Source organism: Macrobrachium nipponense, chromosome 10, assembly GCF_015104395.2.
Source record: "Macrobrachium nipponense isolate FS-2020 chromosome 10, ASM1510439v2, whole genome shotgun sequence".
NCBI lineage: Eukaryota > Metazoa > Arthropoda > Malacostraca > Decapoda > Palaemonidae > Macrobrachium > Macrobrachium nipponense.
Window position 1 is genome coordinate 109,026,369 of NC_087204.1, and position 23,135 is coordinate 109,049,503.

At 38.9% G+C, this 23,135-nt stretch overlaps 4 protein-coding genes across 4 annotated transcripts; all 4 read right to left on the minus strand.

The window, feature by feature from the left end:
- Positions 1–347: 347 nt before the first annotated feature.
- LOC135224086 (pro-resilin-like) lies at positions 348–4,901 on the minus strand. The gene is made up of 3 exons (XM_064262996.1): positions 4,770–4,901; positions 908–1,037; positions 348–655 (listed from the first exon to the last, which is right to left on the minus strand). The coding sequence occupies exons 1-3, from the start codon at positions 4,899–4,901 to the stop codon at positions 348–350; spliced, it is 570 nt and encodes a 189-aa protein (XP_064119066.1).
- Positions 4,902–10,697: 5,796 nt separating this feature from the next.
- On the minus strand, positions 10,698–12,596 carry LOC135224087 (pro-resilin-like). The gene is made up of 3 exons (XM_064262997.1): positions 12,585–12,596; positions 11,548–11,679; positions 10,698–11,039 (listed from the first exon to the last, which is right to left on the minus strand). The coding sequence occupies exons 1-3, from the start codon at positions 12,594–12,596 to the stop codon at positions 10,698–10,700; spliced, it is 486 nt and encodes a 161-aa protein (XP_064119067.1).
- A 4,767-nt stretch (positions 12,597–17,363) lies between these two features.
- Positions 17,364–18,767, minus strand: LOC135223888 (cuticle protein 7-like). The gene is made up of 3 exons (XM_064262804.1): positions 18,737–18,767; positions 17,968–18,078; positions 17,364–17,775 (listed from the first exon to the last, which is right to left on the minus strand). The coding sequence occupies exons 1-3, from the start codon at positions 18,746–18,748 to the stop codon at positions 17,446–17,448; spliced, it is 453 nt and encodes a 150-aa protein (XP_064118874.1). The 5' UTR covers positions 18,749–18,767; the 3' UTR covers positions 17,364–17,445.
- Positions 18,768–21,594: 2,827 nt separating this feature from the next.
- On the minus strand, positions 21,595–23,058 carry LOC135224088 (pro-resilin-like). Its single transcript, XM_064262998.1, has 3 exons — positions 23,047–23,058; positions 22,172–22,282; positions 21,595–21,921 (listed from the first exon to the last, which is right to left on the minus strand). The coding sequence occupies exons 1-3, from the start codon at positions 23,056–23,058 to the stop codon at positions 21,595–21,597; spliced, it is 450 nt and encodes a 149-aa protein (XP_064119068.1).
- Between the last annotated feature and the right edge of the window lie 77 nt (positions 23,059–23,135).

A 23,135-nucleotide genomic window follows, 5' to 3' on the forward strand; every position in this document is an offset into this window, starting at 1 on the left:
TTGCAATTTAACTTAGACTATGAGAGGAATTGGTCTAATTTTAGCTCTGTAGTTTTCGTATGATTTCCTGACCTTTAACTAAGTAAACCTTTGAATATAAATAGAGATCTGTGTGATTTTTAGCTCCAGGTATCTCATTCCAAGGCCTCAATCTTTACAAAGCGACCCAATAACTGTAAACACAGTCACTTCTGATAAGTGACCTTTCCCAAGTGATTCAATAAAATGAAAGAATAAGACAATGAAAAGTTATTTGCTATATTTATACAACAGATAAATAAATACATAAATAAACAGATATTCGACAGCTGTCGGTGATCGGAGGCGCCCTAGAGAGCTTCGGGTTCTCAGTAAGTAGAAGCTTGAGTTCCATAGACTGGGGCAGGTCCTTTGTAAGTGGGTCTAGGGGCGTCGTAGGATGGGGCAGGGGCATAGGGCTTGGCTTCGGGGTACCTGGCTTCTCCGTGGTAAGCAACCTGAGCCCGGTAGCCGTTGTGATCGGCGGTGTAAACGACGGTCTGATTGTGACCGTCGGGGAGGAGGACGTGGTAGTCGCCGGTCACCACCTTCCCGTCGGAGGTGGACTTGTGACCGAAGTCGAGGTTTTGGTAGGCGTCCTTGACGACGTAGGAGTAGTCGAATGGCCTCACCCCTCCTGTTGGAAAGGAAATTATTATACTTACAATGATTCATCCCTGGTATTTACTTATTACATTAAATTTTATATATTGACTTCACTCTGTAACTGTTTATTAATGTATGGACAAAGCTTATCGGTAAAAATAAACTACATTATCAGCTTCAGCGGTCATACTAAATTCGATGTGTTCTCAAAACAAGGATCAATATCTGTTAAAGATGGAATAAATTTCTAATTAAAACTCCTGACTTCATGATGTGAACCCACGAAAAAATGTCAGGTTTACCTGGTAGCTCTGCTGATGCTTAGGGGCTTTGTATCCGTAGCCCTCAGGGGCATGGGAACCATCAGGGCGTCCCATGGCCAAGGCCACGAGGCAGAAGGATGCAAGTAGGAACTATGAAAACAGAGGATGTCAGTCATTTATTAGTATATAGGTTGATGTAATAATAGGTTCAAGAGGTTTATCTCTCTCTCTCTCTCTCTCTCTCTCTCTCTCTCTCTCTCTCTCTCTCTCTCTCTCTGTGTTAAAAGAGAATTGCTGTAGGTTTATGTGATCAGAGCATGTGATGTTCACTGTGATACAGTCTGTCTTTCTTTAAAGCTTTTGTCCTCATGTTCCTAATATTCTAACTTCTTTCAAAGGTGTCTTGATAATGTATAAAAGGAGTTTGTTTTTCTAATATAACCTGAGCTTCATTTGAAATATAATTGGTCTAGTAATCAAACGTCAAAGGCGATAATCACAAAAAAAATTATATGATCAATGTAACTGGATTTTCGAAATCTGTGTTGAAGGTAATAAACGTCGTCAATCATAAGAAATCTTGATTTCAGTAAATACACAAAGATAAATGCATGCGTAGCAGTGGAAAAAATAGCGAATAAAACTAATCTTGAATAATTGTTAAAATTTAAACTAAAAAACCTCAGAGTTTTAATTTATCAAATTATTTAAATATTTATTAACGTGTTTAGAGAGGAAAGTTAGCGAGTCAGGTTAATATGGGGTTAATCTTTGCACTTAATTATCCACTAAAAGGTGATATGGACTCGTCAAGGATGCCTAGATAGCTGTTTCACCTTGGAACACATGGCGTCTTCTTGTATCTGTTTCGGCAGACAAAGGATATCTGATTAGACTCGTCGAATCCGAAGAATATATACTCGGTCTTTATGCCGGAGGTATTAAACACCACGCCTATCTGTATTTGGAGAGAGAGAGGGAGAGAGAGAGAGAGAGAGAGAGAGAATATGAAGTGCTCTTTAATTCTTATCTGAAAATACTAACAAAGATTTCTCTCTCTCTCTCTCTCTCTCTCTCTCTCTCTCTCTCTCTCTCTCTCTCTCTCTCTCTCTCTCTCCTTTTCACTGCGGCCTATGATCTTTTCCTTGTGTTTTAAGATGAAGTTATTTTTGCGATACAAAAATGACTAGAGGGAGAAATGGCCTGTTTATTTTATTCGATAAATTTATTTTTTTCATTGGTTCTGTGTTTTCCGAAGTTAAGTGTTATTCTCCTTGCCCATCTGATTGCTTGTTCATCTCTATGTGGCATTCACTCTCTCTCTCTCTCTCTCTCTCTCTCTCTCTCTTAAAGACACACCAATGAAAATAGTTTTATTGTTTCACGTCATTTTTATGTAAAAGGCAGTTAAGTTTTATATATTTATGTCAAAGAAAACGATGTAAGACACTAAATCAGTTTCATCTTCATCCATGTATAGCAAGAATGAAGCATTTCTTGACAGATGTGACTTGAATATCACGTTACCTGAAAATTCCGTCACTTTCCACAACTCAGAAATCGGAAACGAATCTTTCATTTATATTAGAGCGACTGAAACTTTGAACTGTGGATTGCTTTGTGGTAAAAGACTTATCTTTATCCTGAAGTTTACGTTTTTAGATGTTACTGAAAAGAAAGCTGAATTGCCAGTTTGGAGGGATGTTTTGTAATGTGGTGAACAACAATGGTGGACTAAATAGCTAAATAAGGAAGTAAACCGACCCAAAAGGAAAGTGATTTCTTGATAGATTAAGATTTAATTGGCTTAACAACCACTATGTCCTGTAACATTGATCGTAATTTTAAAAAAGAGTTACATAATCATTGAAAACTGATAAGGTGCAATATCAGGCTTTTTTTGTAAGAAAATATCATGAACCATAGATTTTTTAGACAATAGTGCCCCGCTAAATGAGGAGTTTGCAGTTGGCCATAAAAATTCTTTAAACATTAGAGAGGTTTCCCCTGAAATAAAAACTTATTACTAAATACTCTTTTCTTTTTATAGTTAGTTAGTTATCTTATTGACAAAATATACAATTAGTAGAAATTTGTCCACAAAGACACATAATACCAAATATACAAAGTAGTCAGTAATATCTTTTGTTCTTGGAAGTACATGGCCTACAAAGAAAAATACAACAACAAGAAAAATACAATATCAAGTACAGATAACATAAGCCTACAAGGTTATAAAAAAAAAAAAAATAAGGAACTGACACCTGTGATATGTTTAAAATTCAAAGTTGTTCGTGTATAGTTGAATGAGGAGTGGGCTCACTAGGTACTTCTCATATCAAAGATGGACTCAATTTCCATGTCAGAGAGAAATACATGAGAATACTAATGGGTGAAGGGATTATAACCTATATTGTGTGGTACATAATTTGACCTGTCCAGTCTCCAGAAGATAACTACCTATTTAGCGAAGCAAAGATAAAATCTCAGAAGTTCCAGAGGAAGATAATTTTAGTCTGTGTTACTCAAAAGACCGGTATACATTAGGTGTACTTTAAAAAGAATGACATGAATTAACATTATCGCTTATTTCTACTGCTATATGTGGCGTTGAAGTTATCGCTAACTTCTACTGTTATTATCTGTGGTATAGAAGAGGATGAGGAGCTATTGGGTAGAACTGAATTTCCCTAGTGTTTTAGCAACAGAGGTCCTCAATTTCTATGCATGAGAATTACATATAAAACATTTATTGCTGACGAAGTGACTTGATATCAGTGGAAATCACAGTAAAAAAAAGTATTTTCGAACTTTATTTTGATTCATGGACCAATAACAACGCTTATTATAGAAAATTTTCTGAAATGCTGTACGTGTTTATAATGTAGCTAAAATGTAGTTTATGGTTTTTGTAGAAAAACTGATAGTAGCAGAAAATTATTCCTTAAAAATTGATCCGAAAAACATATAATTAAATAACTCAGTTTAAAGGAGAAAATTTCCTTGACGAATGCTCGTAACATAGTGTTACGGAAAGTAAATAGGCCAAGGTAATGAAATAATTTTCCTAGTTCCAAGCTGAAATGAAAGAGAAAGGTTTGCAGTTTATCTTAGGATATATGGAGTATGAGTCTAATTTTAGCTCTGTAGTTTCGCATGATATTTTCTGACCTTGTATTGAGTGAGCTATGATTGGAAATAGAGATCAGCTAAAGATTTGTAGCGCCAGGTCATATCATTCCAAAGCTTCCTCCTTTATCACAAAGAGATATTCACATAGAATAGAAGACTTGCTGATATAAATTCTTTAAAACGCAGGAGCATTTGGACAAAGAAAAATAATTGTAAGTCGGAATTTGTAGTTACAGGATGTAATATGAGAAATGGGTTCAAAATAATCAAGCTGATTACGAACGAAATTGTAATTGTTACTCAAAAGTGCCTCGGTGGCTTGGTCGGTATGGTGTTGGCGTTCCACCTCGGTGGCCGCGAGTTTGATTCTCGGGTAATGCATTGAGGATGAAAGATGTATTTCTGGTGAAGAGATTCACTCTCGACGTGGTTTGGAAGTCACGTAAAGCCGTTGGTCCCGTCGCTGAATAGCTGATCAATTGGGTGAATGATAAGCTGAAGGAAGCAGCCCAAGAGAGAGCAACCAAACAGGAGAAGGAGAGGGAAGCACAAGACAGAAGAGAAGCAGCTGAGAGAGAAGTGCAAGACAGAAGAGAAGCGGCTGAGAGAGAAGCACAAGAAAGAAGAGAAGTGGCTGAAAGAGAATTTCAAGCTGCTGAAAGGGAGAAAGAAAGGGCACATGAACTGCCTATGGCAGTCCAGAGTGCCACCCTGGCCCCCCCGAGTCCCACGCCTCCTTCGCCCTCTCACCTCCACAGTATGGGCGGCCTCATTAGGGCTTGGGACGATAACGAACCCGACACCTGGCTCGATCATGTCAAGCAGGTGTTCAGGAACTTCAATCCAACCCCTCAGGAAGTGGCCCTCCTCCTTGGCAAGCATCACGCTGGCAAAGGGCGGACTGCGTTCGGGGCCCTTCCCCTGAATGAGCGACACGATCTCACCCTCGTCCGAGAGGCAATTCTTGGGCTTATGAATTGACCCCAGACCGGTGGAGGCAAAAATGGAGGACAATGCCCAAGGAGGCTAACCAGACGTGGACAGAGTGGGCAGCTATGAAAGCACCGGCACTCCATAGGTAGACGAAGGCTTCCAACCCAACATCTGTTGAGGAGGTCTTAGAACTCTTCCAGTTAGAGGACTTTCTTGCCTACGCCCCCCCTAATCTTGCCACCCACTTGGTGGACAAGGCCCCTAAGACTCTTTTGGAATGCTGTAAATGGGTAGATGCCTATGATACCCACCATCCATTGCAGAGTTCTTTAAAGAAGAAAATACGTCCCGCTCTCCCCCTCACTCCTGCTGCCACCTCTCAGCCTACCCAGCGCCCCAATTACCTTCCTCAGAAACCTGTGTGTGGGCATTGCAACAAGCCAGGTCACACCACCGAGCAGTGCCTCTCAAAGGTAGATCCTCCTCAGCAAGCTGCTGCCACTCCTCCAAATGGACTACCCAATCACAGTAACAAAAACAACGGCCACTGGAACAGAAACAACAGGCCCTGGCCTGATTTTAGCAAGAGTTTCTGTGTTACCTGCAGAGTGCATGGGCACACTGCTGCCTGGGCGGGATGCCCCAAGAAAGCTACTGTTTCTGAAATTGCTATGGCCATGACAAATCCATCCTCTCTAGGCCCCCCTGCTCAGGGCCCCATATTTGTCGCACCTCCAAGAGGTCGCTATCCTTCCCACCAGGTCCGAGCTTTCGATGACACTGATGCGCAAGTCTCCATCATCCTAGAGGATAAAATTCCTTACAGAGATAAGGTTGATAGGCATCAGTTCGTGACGATAGAGAGCCTCAACCATGTCAAAATGTTCCTACCTACTTTCTGGTTGAGAGTCACATGACCTCACCATTCGAAAATATGTACCATGGCAGTAGCAAACTATATACCAGGAGGTTATGATGTCCTGCTAGGACATTTTAAGTCCTCCTCCTAACTTTTATACCGTATCAGGGCCACCGCCCTCACGTAGCTCCAGACCCGTTTCACAGGCCTCCAAGGACTACCTCTGCACAGCCAGTGCCACTTGAAGATGCCAAGCAGTGCCAGGCTCCATCTCTCATGGATGTTGAGCCACGTTTGAGTCCTTCCACTGAGTCAGAACCGGCCTTAGTGCCAGTGCCAGGGCCAGACTCGAGTTTTCCTCCTGGAGCTCTAAGTCCCGGTCACTCTCCCTCAGTTGCCTTGGCCCAACTACTCATGCCGGCCGTCAAGGAAGAGCCAATTCCAATAGGAATCCTCCAGGACACCCATGAATATAGTGGACACTCCACCCATGGGGCGGCCTCGCAGCCCACCCCAACGTCGGTCCTCCTCACGGGTAAGCCCATCCCGAATACCATCACCTCATCAATCCCCCTCCGTCAGCAGCGAACCGATCCCGGAGTAATGACTCTGACGAATCCTATTTGGCCGAAGAACTCGGGGAACCAAGCCACGCAGCATTAGGCACGGGGACAAGAGCCAAGGCTCCAGTTGTCGCAGCAGCTGGAGCAGATGCCCCTTCGGAATCTTCAAAGGGCTTGGATCCTCCAAGAACCCCCAAGGCATCATCAAACTGACCTCGGAGAGGTCAAAGGAAGAAGGGAAAAGGGCGTCGAGGTTTTCCAAAACCTTACAAGAGCCAATAGCCTCTCTGCACTAGTGCTTGGCACAGTGCCACCCTCTTTAGAGAATTCTGACCCTCTCCATCCAGAGGAGAGTGCCAGACTCTGCTACTTCTACTTCTTTCTGACCCTTTTGTAACTTTCTTATTTTCCTTTTGTATTGTCTGTATCCTATCTTCCTTGGTTTCCTTTCTTCATATTTACTGCCTTGTGGCATTTGTTGTATATTGTATGCTCTGCTTAGGCAGAGCCACACTGCCAGCTACCCTGGCCTTGTATAAATTAGTACTTCTTTACGAACTACTGTCGTAAAAGTGCCACAATTGGCACAGTGCCCTATTCTAGGCACTTCGAATTCCATTTAACTTGGGAAAATTTTAGCCAGCAAACGTTGCTATAGCTTAGAGATAATTTCGAAGCCTGGCTCGTTTATACATTAGTTGGTTAGCTGTTCTGATTTAGTGTTATTCCCTAGTCTTTATATTTTGTGAGATTGACGTTGTTTTGAACGAATTTACATTTCGTTTCTTATCTGTGTGTGTGTTTTCTTATTTAATCCCTACGAAGAATTACTCCATTAATTTTCCCCTTGTTAGTGCACTAATGTTAGTGCTGATATAATTAATACTGTTAGATGTTTTCTTGTTACGAGACAAAGTAACTTCATGAAACCGTAGGGCCATTAACACACCTGAATGTGGCATATCGATCCATCAGGGTAAACAGATAAGACCTGTTACCCTGAACAACTGAGTTAGTAGTATTATGTAGGATGTAACTTACCTGTAGGTCTAATTAAATATCTAACCACTTATTGTTGTTCATTGTTATTCTCAGTGTGGCTTCATATTTTAAGTGTATTTGAATATAGAAAGTTGATCTTTATTCAATTCACACTTCATTTTGCTTAATTCTATGCCTGTCGAGTAAGACTTCATGAATATTATAATTGGCAGATTTTGAATATTGCTTATATTATAAGTCTACTCAAGGGATAATGGAAGGCTCAGTAATCTATATTGCAATTGGTCATTGTTCTGGCTTGTCTTGTCCATTCCAACCCGTCCAGGGTTGAAATGTCCTCTAGAATGGGGAGGTGTTCAAGATTTCAGCCAGAAACAAGGAAATAAACAGTCTTTTACCCAAGTTTAAGGAACCTATACGAGTTGCCCCTTCGACCTTGGAGGAATCCATTCTCCTTTTTCTTTTGTAAAGCTATCCTCTTCTCTCATTGGTGCTTGGAATTACCCCCTGGAAAGCAGCAGCCCAGATGCCGCTGCCCCCCCCCCCAACAACTCCTGGGCCTGAGTTTCCCATGCTTTGGGAAGCCCAAGTATATTTTTAAAGTCCATAATGTCCAGACTTAGAGAAGAAGACATCCTGCATCCTCACTAAAGGTACTGTATGGGAAATTCCATTTCAACCAGGGAAGTGTTTTATCTTTGTTTGTATTTTATTTCATTTTCCAAGGCGACTTGTGCAGTGTTTCATTCCCCTTCGCCATCTGGGCTCAATTCTGTAATTACTCCCGTGTGATACTAGTAATATTCCCCCAGTGAATTTAAGCCACGAAATAGTTTCCTGCTGCCTGGTAAATTTCCCCCCTTAGTCCTCATTTCATTCCCCCCTGAGTGGCCTTTTGATTGAGAGAAAACAGTGAGTAAAGTTTCCCCACGTGTGCCCTGCCTTATGCCTTGCCCCCTTTACTTGCAGACAAAGGCTGTGTATGGCTGTGGCAGAACTTGGAAGTCCTTCGAAGCTTGCAATTTTGCTCCGTTGCGCAATTTTCCTAAACACGTGACCGGGCTGCTCCCCCACGTGTTCGGGTAGACTGAGAGAAGTTCTCCTACCCTTGTGTTTCCTGGACCTCTGTAAATTTATATAAATACAGTGCTTTTAAAACTAGAGTCCAGCTTTTATGTAAATTCCTCCCTCTTCAGTAACCCTGGCCTTATGCCTGGGAAGTTTAGTTTTCAACCCTTTTTTTTCTTGTTCAAACCCCTCGTCCTCGAGTCAAGGCCTAAATTTTCAATGTAAATGTATTTTCTGGGAGGAGGCAGGGTGGAATTTTAAAAAATATATATAATCGAAGTATCAGTTACTATCTATGAATACTTTATGAAAACTTTTCATTTTTTATCTTTCCTAGAGGATTATAATTAAAGGCATATGAGCCGGATGTGTAAAGTACATTCTGGAATCTTGATTATTCTTCGGTATTTCCAGAAAGGTAATAGGCCAAGTCAGACCCGGACGTAAGACTTTATCGCCATGTAAATGCATATGATTATATCAGATATATTATATATGATATATATATATTATGTTTATATATATATATATATATATATATATTATTATATTATATTATACTATATGTTACAGGCAAATAGTTTTAACCTGGCATTTCGCGAAACTGCCTGAAAGTTCAGGCAGATAGCGGAATGCACTTGGGGACATTTGATCCCCCCACCCCCCATGGGCTAGTACTAAACAGTGACTCCACCTACACTATTTCACCGTATTTAGTACTAGCCCTTGAGGGGTCAAATATATTTTGTAGGGTTTAGTACTAGTCCCTTGGGCATCATATACATATATACTATATATATATATATATATATATATACATATATATATATATATACACACTATATATATATTATATATATATATATATGATTTTGTTTGTCTTGCATGCGTTTGTGTGTGTGAGTAAGAGAGAGAGAGAGAGAGAGAGAGAGAGAGAGAGAGAGACGCCTCGGTAGGTGGAAGAAAACACTCTTCTTAGCTTAAGATATTTTATTCATTATTTCATATTAACTACAGAGAAACCAATGTCTAATTGAAATTAATATTATGGAACCCACAGATCCTTTTATGTAAATATTTTGTGAGTTTTTTGATAGAGGATGCAATTTCTGATAAACCTGTAAAAGAAAACTATATAGACGACTTTGTCTTTACGTCGGCACTTTTCCTGTCCGCCCCCAGATCTTGAAAACTACTGAGGCTAGAGGGCTGCAAATTGGTCTGTTGGTCATCCACCCTCCAATCATCAAACATACCAAAGTGCAATCCTCTAGCCTCAGTAGTTTTGTTTTTTTTATCTTATTTTAAGATTAAAGTTAGCTATGATCGTACATCTGGCATTGCAACAGCACAGCCCACCACGACCAGCTGATAGTCTCATAGGCGATGGATGAGAGTTTCATATAGCATTATCCGCTGTACAGAATACTCGAATGCATATTTTACTTGTTTTTTTTTCCCTATGATTTACAGGTTCTTGTCATATATACCTAGTAAATCTCAACGAAAAAACAGAAATATTGAATCTGAATAATGTTTGGACATCATGACTCATAACTTACCTGATTTTTCAGGTGAAGTAGCAGCAACACAAGTTGATCACAAATTTATCACTGAACAAGAAATCATGTTCGTTAGTTGATCGAATCGAAGTGTTTTGAACGGCACTGATAAAAGACTATAGTAGATCCACATGAAACGTGCATCTGATGTCTAGGCCAGTACCATACGACACCCCTGATTGGCTGTTGATAAGCCAGTCACAGGGCTGGAAAGTCTCAGTCTTTCGAGAAAGTTCACATAGGCAGGATGTATGTGCCATGTTCCACCTCTCCTGAGGAATACTTTTGAAAGAAGTAACCGTCAGGAGAGGTGGAACATACATCCTGCCTATGTGAACACTCGAGAGAGACAAAGTTTCCAGCCCTGTGATTGGCTTATCAACAGCCAATCAGGAGCGTCATAAGTAAACTGGCTTAGACATCAAATGCAAGGTTCATATGAATCTAGTATAGTGTCCCCCAAGACTTCTGAATATAAATACTCGCATCAGCCTTAAATCTTAGTTGTTATTCAGCGTCAAGAGAAAATGAGGTGACAAAATTTTTTTTTTTTAAATAATGTTGAATATCTTTGCATTTTCAAAGAGTAATGAATTATGTTTGTGTGATTTAGAAAAAAAAAGAAGTTTTAATTACTTTGTTTTATTTCCACGCATCAATAAATAGGAAAACTACAGGAGCTCTATATATTTCAGTACTCGGGAGCACCATAGAGAGCTATGGGTTCTTCGTAAGTTGGAGCTGGGGCTCCATAGACTGGGGCAGGTGCTTTGTAAGCGGGTTTAGGGGCACCGTAGGATGGAGCAGGGGCATAGGGCTTGGCTTCGGGGTACCTGGCTTCTCCGTGGTAAGCAACCTGAGCCCGGTAGCCGTTGTAACCGGCGGTGTAAACGACGGTCTGATTGCGACCGTCGGGGAGGAGGACGTGGTAGTCGCCGGTCACCACCTTCCCGTCGGAGGTGGACTTGTGGCCGAAGTCGAGGTTTTGGTAGGCGTCCTTGACGACGTAGGAGTAGTCGAATGGCATCCCTTTCTGTTGAAAATAATGTGTAAATTTAACTATTAATCCTTGGTATTTACTTATGAAAAAAAAAAAACTAGGGTTTATAATCATGCTTCACTTTTGTAACAGTATTAATATAGGTAAAGGTACACATACACACACACACACACACACACACACACACACACACACACACATATATAAATAAATAATATATATATATATATATATATATATATATATATATATTCACATATATATATATAATATATATATATGTGAATATATATATATATATATTATAGTATATATATATATATATATATATATATTATATATATCACTTCCCTACTGATTATATTATCAAAACATATGATTCAGTATTCAACCCTGTAAATCAGTTCTCAATGACATTCAAATGAGTTTGCTATATAAACCATATTACCTATTAATAATTTGAATAAAATGTTTTTAGAAGTATGTCATGAATTAATTATTTATATATTAAAAAGAAAGTTTGACAAATGAGTCAACTTACCTCGTATGTCTCTTGATGACCGTAGCTCGGCTGATGCTTGGGGGATTCGTACCCATACCCCCCAGGGTGGGCAGGGGTGCCATCAGGGCGTCCTATCGCCAAAGCCACAATGCAGCAAGACGCAATTATAACCTGGTGTCAAAGTTGGTGGTTATAAAGTGAAATTCGTGAATAAAAGGTTACAAAAGTGAATAGTAGACCCTGGCAACGGGAAGAAATGTAAATTTTCACTTTAAATTCTGGGAAAAACACGAAATGCAAAAACTTTTTGGATATATAAAGCAAAGTCTTGCATTTCTCATCTGGGTTTTTATGCTAAACTACATAAGTTTATACCAACAAAATTTAAAAAGGGAAAGACCGTGGAAATATTTGCCACGATTTGCATCGTAACTCGAAACAAATAACCCATATTTTCAGATTTGAAAGAGGTTATGCCTGTGCATTTTAATATTATCCGGCAAAATTTGAGTCAAAGCGGTTTCAAAATGTAATACATGTGGTTACAATGCCAGAGTATTTGTAGCTGTCTATAAGGGAGGGAATGATATTCAGACTGTTATTAGAAATGATAACAAATTTATGAAATGTCATTCTGTCCTTTTAAGGTGTTGAAAAGCATTTGGCAGTCTAAAGAGAGATAAATAATATGCAAACTCTTAACAATTAATCGATGTATATTAATGAGGAAGAGCAAAAACTGACTGAATATCAGATAATCGTACCTTCTCTCTCTCTCTCTCTCTCTCTCTCTCTCTCTCTCTCTCCTTAATAACAGTATGCAAATCACATTCAATAATAAATTCGATTTGTACTGATAAGAAAAGACAAATTTTGACTAGTATTAGAGAACCCCTCTTCTTCTCTCTCTCTCTCTCTCTCTCTCTCTCTCTCTCTCTCTCCTTAACAACAGTATGCAAATCACATTCAAACAATTTAATCTATATGCACTGATGAGAAAAAAACAAACTTTTGACCGAGTATTAGAGACTCTTCCCTTTTCTCTCTCTCTCTCTCTCTCTCTCTCTCTCTCTCACCTTGGTGTACATGTCGGCTCCTTGTCTTAGCCTCGGCAAACAAGCAATGTTCGAATACATCCGTCCGTTGCAAACTTTATATACAACCTTTTCATGGCCGGATTTAAACGACCGGATTTTTTTTCCCTCAGTCATCTCCTTTCTCTTACCTACTATGAGATTCAGGGCCTCTGTAACACGGATTTTTGGATTTTGCTCCTTGTCAAAGCATCGGCTGTAGCTGAAAGTTGGACATATGTATATTTTACAACCACACACAAAATTTTGTCAGCATTATCAATAACCTAAAACCCAATAGTTTTTAATTTTTATAGTGTAAAAATTATCTAGCCGACGCCATGGACAATGATTACGAACCAAGAGTCGAAACACATTCATTACGTAAGCAAAGTAAACAGCTTTTGACGAAATGTTGCTCCGCCCATCCACTAGACAGAACTCATTCTCCTTGTTCCATCGGCTCTGAAACCCGAAGACTTTATGAATGGCGGAACGATACATAGATGTGGGTAGGGTATCTGTGCTAACGTAGTAATACTACTGTAGCAGTAGTGCCGCAACAGTATTGCGTAATATACATGAATTAAACGTTTAGGCCAACTGCTGGGATCCTTGAGGATCATTTAGCACTTCTTACAACTACTCGAGAAATGAGTTTTTATAGCCAGAAGTTAAATTTTCTAATCCAACAACGCCCATGATAGCCTTCAGTGTTATCCTGAATTATAACGAGGCCAAAGTGGGTGGAGCCTCATGAAGTTATCATTCTGACGATGATTACTGGTGAAGGTTCAAAGCCAAAATACGGTACCAGCTATTTTTTTTTTTAGTAAATAGGTAGATAGCCAATAAATAAAAATTGCTTGACATTGGGACTAGCAGTTATCAAATCAAGCTTGTCTATTATGTTTTTGAAAATTACCAACTATTCCCTACATCTTGTCAATCAGATTGTGACCTATAAAGTAGACTGTAATTTCTTAGGAAACTTATTTTGGGAGTTAGACAAATAATCGAAGTGTTTTTGTATTTATTAACATATTTTGTTGGTTTGTTCATTATGACAATTATCAGTGGAGAGGTTTCAGAGTTCATAGAGGTGTGCTTTGCTTTTTGTAGTTAAATTTGTTTTTGTCATTGTTGCCAGAGGTATAGCCTTCGTTAGGGGGGCGTATAGCAATCATCCATCGAGAAAGAGGGAAGGAATGCTGTCATAAGTTACGTAACGAGTGCGTTCGAAACCTTTTCTCTGAGTAAGTTGGCCCGTCTCAAAAAAAAGTCACTTTGACATTGTAAGTACCAAATTTATTTAACCTACTTAATGCAGAATGCAGTCAAAATTTATGTGTACATATAATGTGTATTCTGAATAAGCGTTATATTTATGAAATGAATAGATAAAAAGTTATTGCGAAAAAACCGTGTTACAGAGGCCCTGAATCTCATTGTAGTCTAGGAATTTGTGCCTCACTGGAAAGAGGAAAGACAGCTTATTTGTTGGCTGAAAGAGATCGTTGGCGAGCCAAAAGAAACAGGCGTTAGAAAAGGGTGTGATTTCTTGGTCATGTTTCTTTGATTTGACTTGGAAACAAAAAATCTTTGCTTAGACTCGCAGCTAGCAAGTCTTAATCCATCTCAATCCTTTGAATTATCCACTGACTTTAGACTTGTTGTTTGGTTGGATGACCCTAACAATTAAAAGGAAATAAGGCAAGTTTCCTCTGACAGTTGATGTCGTGATCTGACAGTTGATGTCGTGAAGGTACCAAGAAGTATATTAGGATACTTTCATATATAAATTCATAATTGGTGACTTCATCATATTGAGTTTTTTTTTAATGACAAGAACTGCAGAGATTTCATTATTAACACCTCCCGTGCCTAACCTTTCACAGGGCAGGTGCACTGGTCTCGGAGAGAGCCTCAGTGGCTTGGTCGGTATGGTGTTGGCATGCCACCTCGTTGGCCATGAGTTCGATTCTCGTCCATTCCATTGAGGAGTGAGAGATGTGTATTTCTGGTGATAGAAGTTCACTCTCGACTTGGTTCGGAAGTCACGTAAAGCCATTGGTCCCGTTGCTGAATAACCACTCGGAGCTTCTTGATTTTTAGCGTTTACTGCAGATATGATAGCTGGTCCTATGAAGACATATCGAATGCTGTAAAAGAAGCTGAGCATTGTTCTCAAGGCTAACAGTGTTTACAAAGATAATACCTGTAAATCCTTCGGCTTCAGATCTTTTGTTTTACAGTTCTTGTAATGTTCTCCTGTCCGGAGGTCACCAACCTCTTGATATTTCTGTCTTTTATAGAGGATAGCCCGATGCCATTATTCTCTATTTCCACAGTCATGGTACTTGTGATTTAGACCGTCATAGGAGGATATTTTGTTCGCTATCTTCTGTAATTCTTTTACAACAGGAAACTTTGCCATTTCACCTCCTGTTTGCACCTGTATCTACAGCCTGTAAAGGTGCCTCTTTGTTGCACTGCCCAGTAACAAAGGCCTTCAAGTACCTTTTCTGTAAAGTCCTGGAATATTCTACTTGGAAGCAAAGGTGATGGCGATGGTCTCAAATTTCGATGCTGCAGTGATATTTCATAACGTCATGGCCCTAGTCTTTGTTTATTATTATTATTATTATTATTATTATTATTATTATTATTATTATTATTATTTTGCGTGAACTTATGTACATATTGATTTGAATTTTGTAAATTTTCTTATATTTTTTCATTTAGTCTACTTTTCGCTCTGTTTTTCGACATTTTGAAGGTGTGCCGTGAATCATCCTGATAGTCTTAATGTGTTCTTGTTGAAGTCGTAATATTCTGTAGGAATGGTATTTTGCTTTGATCTGGAAATTCTATTCCTCAGGATTACTTTTAGAGCAGTTAATTAATTAAGAGTCTTTTTACATCACCGTGATTTATTATATCGCATTAAGCTACAAATGTCCTTTAATATCTAATTCCCTCTACCTGGGAATTAATATATTTTCTTATATGTTAACCGAGGGGAATTTTCTACAATTAAAAGCCTGTCCTTTGCTAACTTGTCCCTGCAGTAAAATAACCAGGTCTAGAGTTCTATATTAAAGCCGTGACTGTTATGGTGCCCTGTATGATGTTCTTAATGACACCGGCTTTTATTTTATAGCCTCTAATCTGTTGTCCTGGTAAGAAGAAAAATTACCATTGTAAAATTATGCAAATACTATGAAATAACTGTAAATCTGCATGAACGTATTTTTCTCATAAAAGATAAAAAAAAAAAATGTTGGAAGTTTGCGCACTAGGCTCACAGTTAATACATTATTTTTGTTTGTTCTTAGCCTCTTTTCGATGAGTGACTTTATTTTAAAAAATCGTTTAAAATAATAGCATGAAAATAGGGCGACGCAATGTCACAGTTTTTCAGTAGGTTTTATGATCCTTTTCGTTGAAGAGAATGGAAGAGAACTTCACAGACGAACACCTAACAACTCATAGTTTTGTCGTGACTTAACCTAACATGAGCATCGTTACCGTATTCCCCCCTACATAACCGGGGATTTCGACCCCGACCCCGCCACCAGGCTGGTGACCTTCAAATAAAACGCCTTGAAGAAATCGCCAAAAAACGGTTCAAGTCGGTTGATGTTAAAGGTGCTTCTCTCTATTTATGAAGCAAATTTACATAAAATGCACAGGTCAGACGCTCCATAAAAGACAAAGTAACAATAAATTTATTACTCGATTCACAGATCAGACGTTCCATAACAAAGTGGCAATAAATTTATCACTCAATTAACTAAAAAAATTGCCATCGGTGAGTGCCCATGGTTCAGGAACTCTTCATAAAATCTACCCAAGTGCAAGACGACATTTCAACTGGGAAATCTGCTCTATTGGTTAGTCAGAACGTTTAATCCCCCCCCCCCACATTGAGGACTGAGAGATGTGTATTTCTGGTGATAGAAGTTCACTCTCGACGTGGTTCGGAAGTCACGTAAAGCCGTTGGTTCCGTTGCTGAATAACCACTGGTTCCATGTAACGTAAAGACACCATATAAACAAACACAGTTTCTAGTTGTCTAAGTGATAATGTATGTTACCGTCTGCTTTAGCCGTTTATTTGTTATGTTTTCTGATTTTTTTTATGTTTTCTGATTTTCGCCAACTTCTACGGAATTATTTTTCTCTGATAGTGAATAAAATCTCGATTCCCCTTACTGAAATATCTAGATGTTTCAACGATAAAAACTAGAAGCGGAAACATTTATGGCAATGATGATAAAATAAACAATGTACTTATACATTCGGCACGCTGTTGAAGCACAAGTATTTGCAACATTTCCCTTTTTTTGAAGGCATATGGAGTAAGAGGTTTTTGAGTCTCAAAGGCTGAAGTGTGTGTAATATTCCCCGATTCTGTTTTGAAGACGAAAGAAAGCCAATGATATCGATCATGATTGACTGAGTTCTGCAAGATGGATGAAACTATGTAGCGGGAAATTCAGAATAATGTAGTTTTAAAATCATACAAAACGTATTCAAAATCACTTGAGTTCTTTCATCGTAGGCGGATTTCAATTATAATATCAAATTACACACAATTAAGGAAAAATGGTAATGGAACAGATGGTTAAGCAGTTAAATTGACGAAGATTATGAGTGTTGAGGGAAGTCCAGATGTTGATTGTAGCTTTTTTTATTACTTCCATAGTTAATGACATCTTTACTATTTCTATAAATGATAAGAGTAGGTGACAGAAACCAAAACCATTCAGTTTCTATTTATTTATTTGATGAATAAATACAGGAGTCTCTAGAAATAAACAGTTCAGTGACCGGGAATGTCACAGAGAGTTTCTAGTTCTTAATAGATGGGAGCTGGGGTTCCATAAACAGGGCCAGGTTCTTTGTAAGTGGGTTTAGGGGCCCCGTAGGAAGGAGCAGGGGCGCCGTAGGAATGGGCAGGGGCATAGGGTTTGACTTCGGGGTACCTGGCTTCACCGTGGTAAGCAACCTGAGCTTGGTAGCCGTTGTAGCCGTCGGCGGTGTAAACGACGGTCTGATTGCGACCGTCGGGGAGGAGGACGTGGTAGTCGCCGGTCACCACCTTCCCGTCGGAGGTGGACTTGTGACCGAAGTCGAGGTTTTGGTAGGCGTCCTTGACGACGTAGGAGTAGTCGAATGGCCTCCCCTCCTGTTGAAAGCAATTAAATCTCAATATTTACCCTGTGCTATGTGCTTATTTATAATTATTATTTATCATTATGACAATGCTTTCCTTAACAGGTATGTTCCTTTGTTATAAAAAGAAACAAATTTCTACTTAAATCTACTGATTTGATTTGAATCCACAAAAAAAAAAAAAAAAAAAAAAAATCGGTTATACCTCGTAGCTCTGTTGATGTTTAGGGGCATCATACCCGTACCCTCCAGGGGCATGGGAGCCATCAGGGCGTCCCATCACCACAGCCACAAGGCAGAAGGATGCAAGTAGGACCTGCGGGAACCAAGGATATCATTACCACATTGGTTAATGTGGTAATCTTAATAATACTGTGCAAAAGGATTTAGACTCAATCTCTCTCTCTCTCTCTCTCTCTCTCTCTCTCTCTCTCTCTCTCTCTCTCTCTCTCTGTTCATTTAGAATTGCTGTAGGTTTATGGGATCATAGCTTATACATTCCAACTGCATTTCACTGATATATTCATCTATTTTTTATATATTAATTTCCATGTTGTTACGTAGTCACTTCTTTGATAGTTTTCTTAATATTAATACATAAATGTAGTTGGGTTTTCTGATATAACCCTAGCCTGATGTTGAAATATTAAATTTAGTAAATATATTTTTAAGTTAAACAATTTAATTAAAATTTGAATTCTAAATGAGGATAACAAGAAACTTTGAAAATCACGAGAAATCTTGATTTCGGTAACTACACAACCAGAAGTAGTGGATAAGACAGGAAATAAGATATATCTTAACTAATTACTGAAATTTAAGTTAAGAAGTCTCATAGGTTCATTTGTTCACATTTTTAAATTGTATTAACATTAGTAAATAGGACTTATCAACATGTTCAGATAGCAAAGATAGTATGTTACAAACGAACAAGAGGTAGAACTTGATCCAGAATCCTTAATTTGGTGTCTCACCTTAGAGCACATGGCGTCTTCTTGTATCTGTTTCGGCAGACAAACGATATATGATTAGACTCGTCGTTTCCGAAGAATTTATACACGGTTTTCATGGCCAGAGGTATTGTTGACACCACGCCTATCTGTATAGTTGGAGAGAGAGAGAGAGAGAGAGAGAGAGAGAGAGAGAGAGAGAGAGAGAGAGAGAGAGAATATTGTGAAGATAAAAATAGTCAGAAAATAAAAATGTTCCAGTGCCCTTTCCATTTCTTTCCCCCACAGCTTAAGGCTCGTCTGCTGACCGCAATTTTGATGGATGGTTTTCAAAAGATGTTAGTCTCTCTCTCTCTCTCTCTCTCTCTCTCTCTCTCATATGCACACACACAAACAGAATAGAAATATATTGATTGTTTCAGTTCGTTGGTGCTATTTTCCTACTCTCTTGAGAGCATATCAGCTTCTGTATTCTTTTGGGAATCTCGTCTTCTGTAAATCTTTGGAATATTCAGCTTGGAAGTATTAGTGATGGAGATATACTCTAATTTTGAGGCTGCGATATACTATTTAAAAAAAAAACGCCATGCGTCCCCTCTTGGGTTTTTGACGATTTTTTTCCCGTATGTGTATATTGATTTGGATTTTGTCAGTCTTAGAATATATCTGATTTATTTGGTCTTCTTTCCACTTTGTATTTCTACAACTTATGCCTGCCACTGTTTGGGTGGAAAAGTTTTTTTTTTTTTTTTTTCCATATAAAATGGCTGATGTTAGCTTTAGAAAACGGACAACATTTTGAGTACTTTCTCTGAGACGTCTTGATAGCATTTAATTTAGCAATATTCCATATGTTGTGATACTTTTCAGCGCTCTTGAAACTGTGTACTGCTTCGGATTCATTTTTGAGCAGTCAACGAAGAGCCAGTCCCTGTATTATATCCAGTTACAAAACTGTTTTGCTGCCTTGACGGTAAAAGCTGCCCTGTGTAATGCTGTTAATCATGTAGCAGAACGCAGAAGGGCCTTAATCTGAGGATCTGTATGTATAAAATCAAAGGAGTTTGGTGGGTAGGCAGCCAGTGAAGGCAACTTACAGGTGGCTGGGGGGCGATGGAATTAGTATCCTGCATGAAAAGTAGGTAACGACAAGAAAAAGTTTGGGAACCTCTGCTCTTAATGATACCAGCTATACGGTTTTATAGCCTCTGTTCAGAGAGAATTTTGCGATTGCTAGGCTGACAGTAAAACTGATTGGTGTTTGTAAAGTGCCTAGTTGTTGTCGTTGTACTCTTATTAGGGTTAGCTGAGAGAGAGAGAGAGAGAGAGAGAGAGAGAGAGAGAGAGAGAGAGAGAGAGATAACCTTCCTGACGAACACCTAACAACTCGTAGTATTTATTTCAGGATCCTCACAACGTATCCGGGGCCTTCGACCCCCATACCCCTACCGCCACTAGGAGAGCCTCGAATTAAATTCCATAAAGAAATCGACAAAAACTATTGCAGTTAATTGATCCTGCATTTATTTAAATAATGAACAAGTCTCATGTTTCTTTCATATGTTTGTTTACATGCTTTCTTCAGTATTAAAGAATGTCTTACGTGTACATGCCTTAGAAACGCGCCATAAAATCCACCAAACTGCAGAGCAAAATATGCCTGTACAGAGTCTGCTGGTTTTGTTAATCAGAACCTTTGACTCTGTCTGTCTCTAAATGTATGAATGATCTGGGAGTTACCTTCATGGTTAGCTAATTATTCAAAAATAACCCTAAGTGCTGATTTTATCACTTGATAGCTTAGCTCTTTAAACTTCTTGTGATAGAAATGTCTTTTTATTTTTAATATTTTTATTTCATTTTTATATTTTTTTCTCCTACCTCGATGGGTTTTTCCCAACAGAAATTTCCTGAGTTGTCAACAGTATCAAAAAGAAGAGAAATATTACAAACCGTGCTTATGCAGTTGGCATGTTGGAACAAAAGATGCTGCACAATTTGCCCTTTGTGAGGGCATATGGTGCAAGAGGCACGAGTCTCATGAATGAGGCTGAAGTGTGTGCCATATTCCCCGATTATTATTCGAAGACGAAAGAAAGTTAATGACATCTACCTTGAATGATGGAGTTGTTCTGCCAAAATACCCGAAAATTCATCAATAGCTTTAGTGGTTTTCCCTTGTGCTGTTATGAATATATATTAGTATTTACTGGATTAGCGCCTCAGTGGCGTGATCGGTATGGTCTTGACTTGCCACCTAGGTGGCCGCGAGTTCGATTCTCGGGTATTCCATTGAGGTGTTAGAGATGTGTATTTCTGGTGATAGAAGCTCACTCTCGACGTGGTTCGGAAGTCACATAAAACCGGTGGTTCCGTTGTTGAATAACCACTGGTTCCATGCAACGTAAAAACACCAGACAAACAAACTGGATTAAAATAAAGTTTTCTACTTATAGAGAATTCAGAATAATTTATTTTGAAATTAAAGCATCTGCATTCACAATAAAATCTGCTCTTTCGTCTTAGGAGCATTTCGTTTATGTGATCAGAATATACTAATTTGAGGAAACACTTTAGTGAAGCAGATATAAATCTTGAAAGTTTATGACAAATTCTAAATTGATCGCGAACACTGACATTGTGATAACACTAGTAAATCACTAGCATTACTGGTTACCATTTGCATTTGAGTGAAGATGGCAGCCATTTTACATTAATTAAATGATCAATGCCATCTTCAGTATTTTCTTTATAATAATATAAGAGGAGGTGACTGAAACCAAAGCCTTTCACATATTTATTCTATATATTTATTTAATTAATAAATATAGGATATCCTAGAACTAAACCATCCATTGACCGGGAACGTCTTTGAGGGATTTTTAATAAGAGGGAGCTGGGGCTCCATAAACGGGGGTAGGTTCTTTGTAAGTGGGCGCGGGAGCACCGTAAGTGGGTTTATGGGCGCCATAGGATGAGGCAGGGGCATAGGGCTTGGCTTCGGGGTACCTGGCTTCTCCGTGGTAAGCAACCTGAGCCCGGTAGCCGTTGTGATCGGCGGTGTAAACGACGGTCTGATTGCGACCGTCGGGGAGGAGGACGTGGTAGTCGCCGGTCACCACCTTCCCGTCGGAGGTGGACTTGTGGCCGAAGTCGAGGTTTTGGTAGTTGTCCTTGACGACGTAGGAGTAGTCGAATGGCCTCCCCTCCTGTTGGAAAAAATTATATAAGTGTAATGAAGAATCCTTGGCATTTATTCATGACCAATCACAATGTTTATTATTGTTTTCACTCTTATAATTACGTTTATGTAGTAACAAACTGTATCAGTGAAGAGTAAACTTTTTCATTATCAAACTTCATCAGTCACACTAAATTCAGTGTTTCTAAACAGCGATGTTTTACATAAAACTATCGACTTAACGTCACTCAAAACACTAACACAAACTCCTTTTATACCTCGTAGCTCTGATGATGCTTAGGGGCATCATACCCGTACCCTGCAGGGGCATGGGAACCATCAGGGCGTCCCATCGCCACAGCCACAAGGCAGAAGGATGCAAATAGGACCTGCAGGAACCAAGGATAACATTCAATAATTAGTATTGGTTGGTGTACTAATCTTAATATACTGTGCCAAAGGATTTAGGCTCTCTCTCTCTCTCTTTCTGTTAATATAGAATTGCTGTAGGTTTATGTGATCATAGTATATACATTCCAACTGCATTTCACTAATATACTCATCTATGCTCATAAATGCTACCAAAGTGCAAAAAATATACAAGTTCAGTTGGAAAATCAGCTCTATTGGTCAGTCCGAACGTTTAATTCCCACAGTCTTTTAACAATAATGTATCAAAGTAGTTGGGTTTTCTGATGTAACCTGATCCTGTTGTTGAAATATTAATTTAGTAACTAACTTCAAATATGGTTAGCACAACTAAAACTTTTGAATGAGACAATGTAATCAAATTTCGAATCCGGTGTGAGGACAACAATAAACTTTTAAAATCATGAGAAATCTTGATTTCGGTAACTACACAAGCAAAGGATTGGATAAGACAGGAAATAAAAGATATTTTAACTAATTACGGAAATTTAAGCTAAGAAGTCTTAAAGGGTTCTTTTGTTCACTTTTTAAAAATTGCATTAACATGAGTAAATAGCACTTATTATCATGTTCAGATAGCAAAGATAGTATGTTACATTTATGGTAGGTTAATCAAAGTTGACTCTGATTCCATATGCACTGTAGATAGTTAAGGGCACATTCGAAATTTGGGAAACGAACAAAAGGTAGAACTTGATCCAGAATCCTTAATTTGGTGTCTCACCTTAGAGCACATGGCGTCTTCTTGTATCTGTTTCGGCAGACAAACGATATCTGATTAGACTCGTCGTATCCTAGGAATTTATACACGGT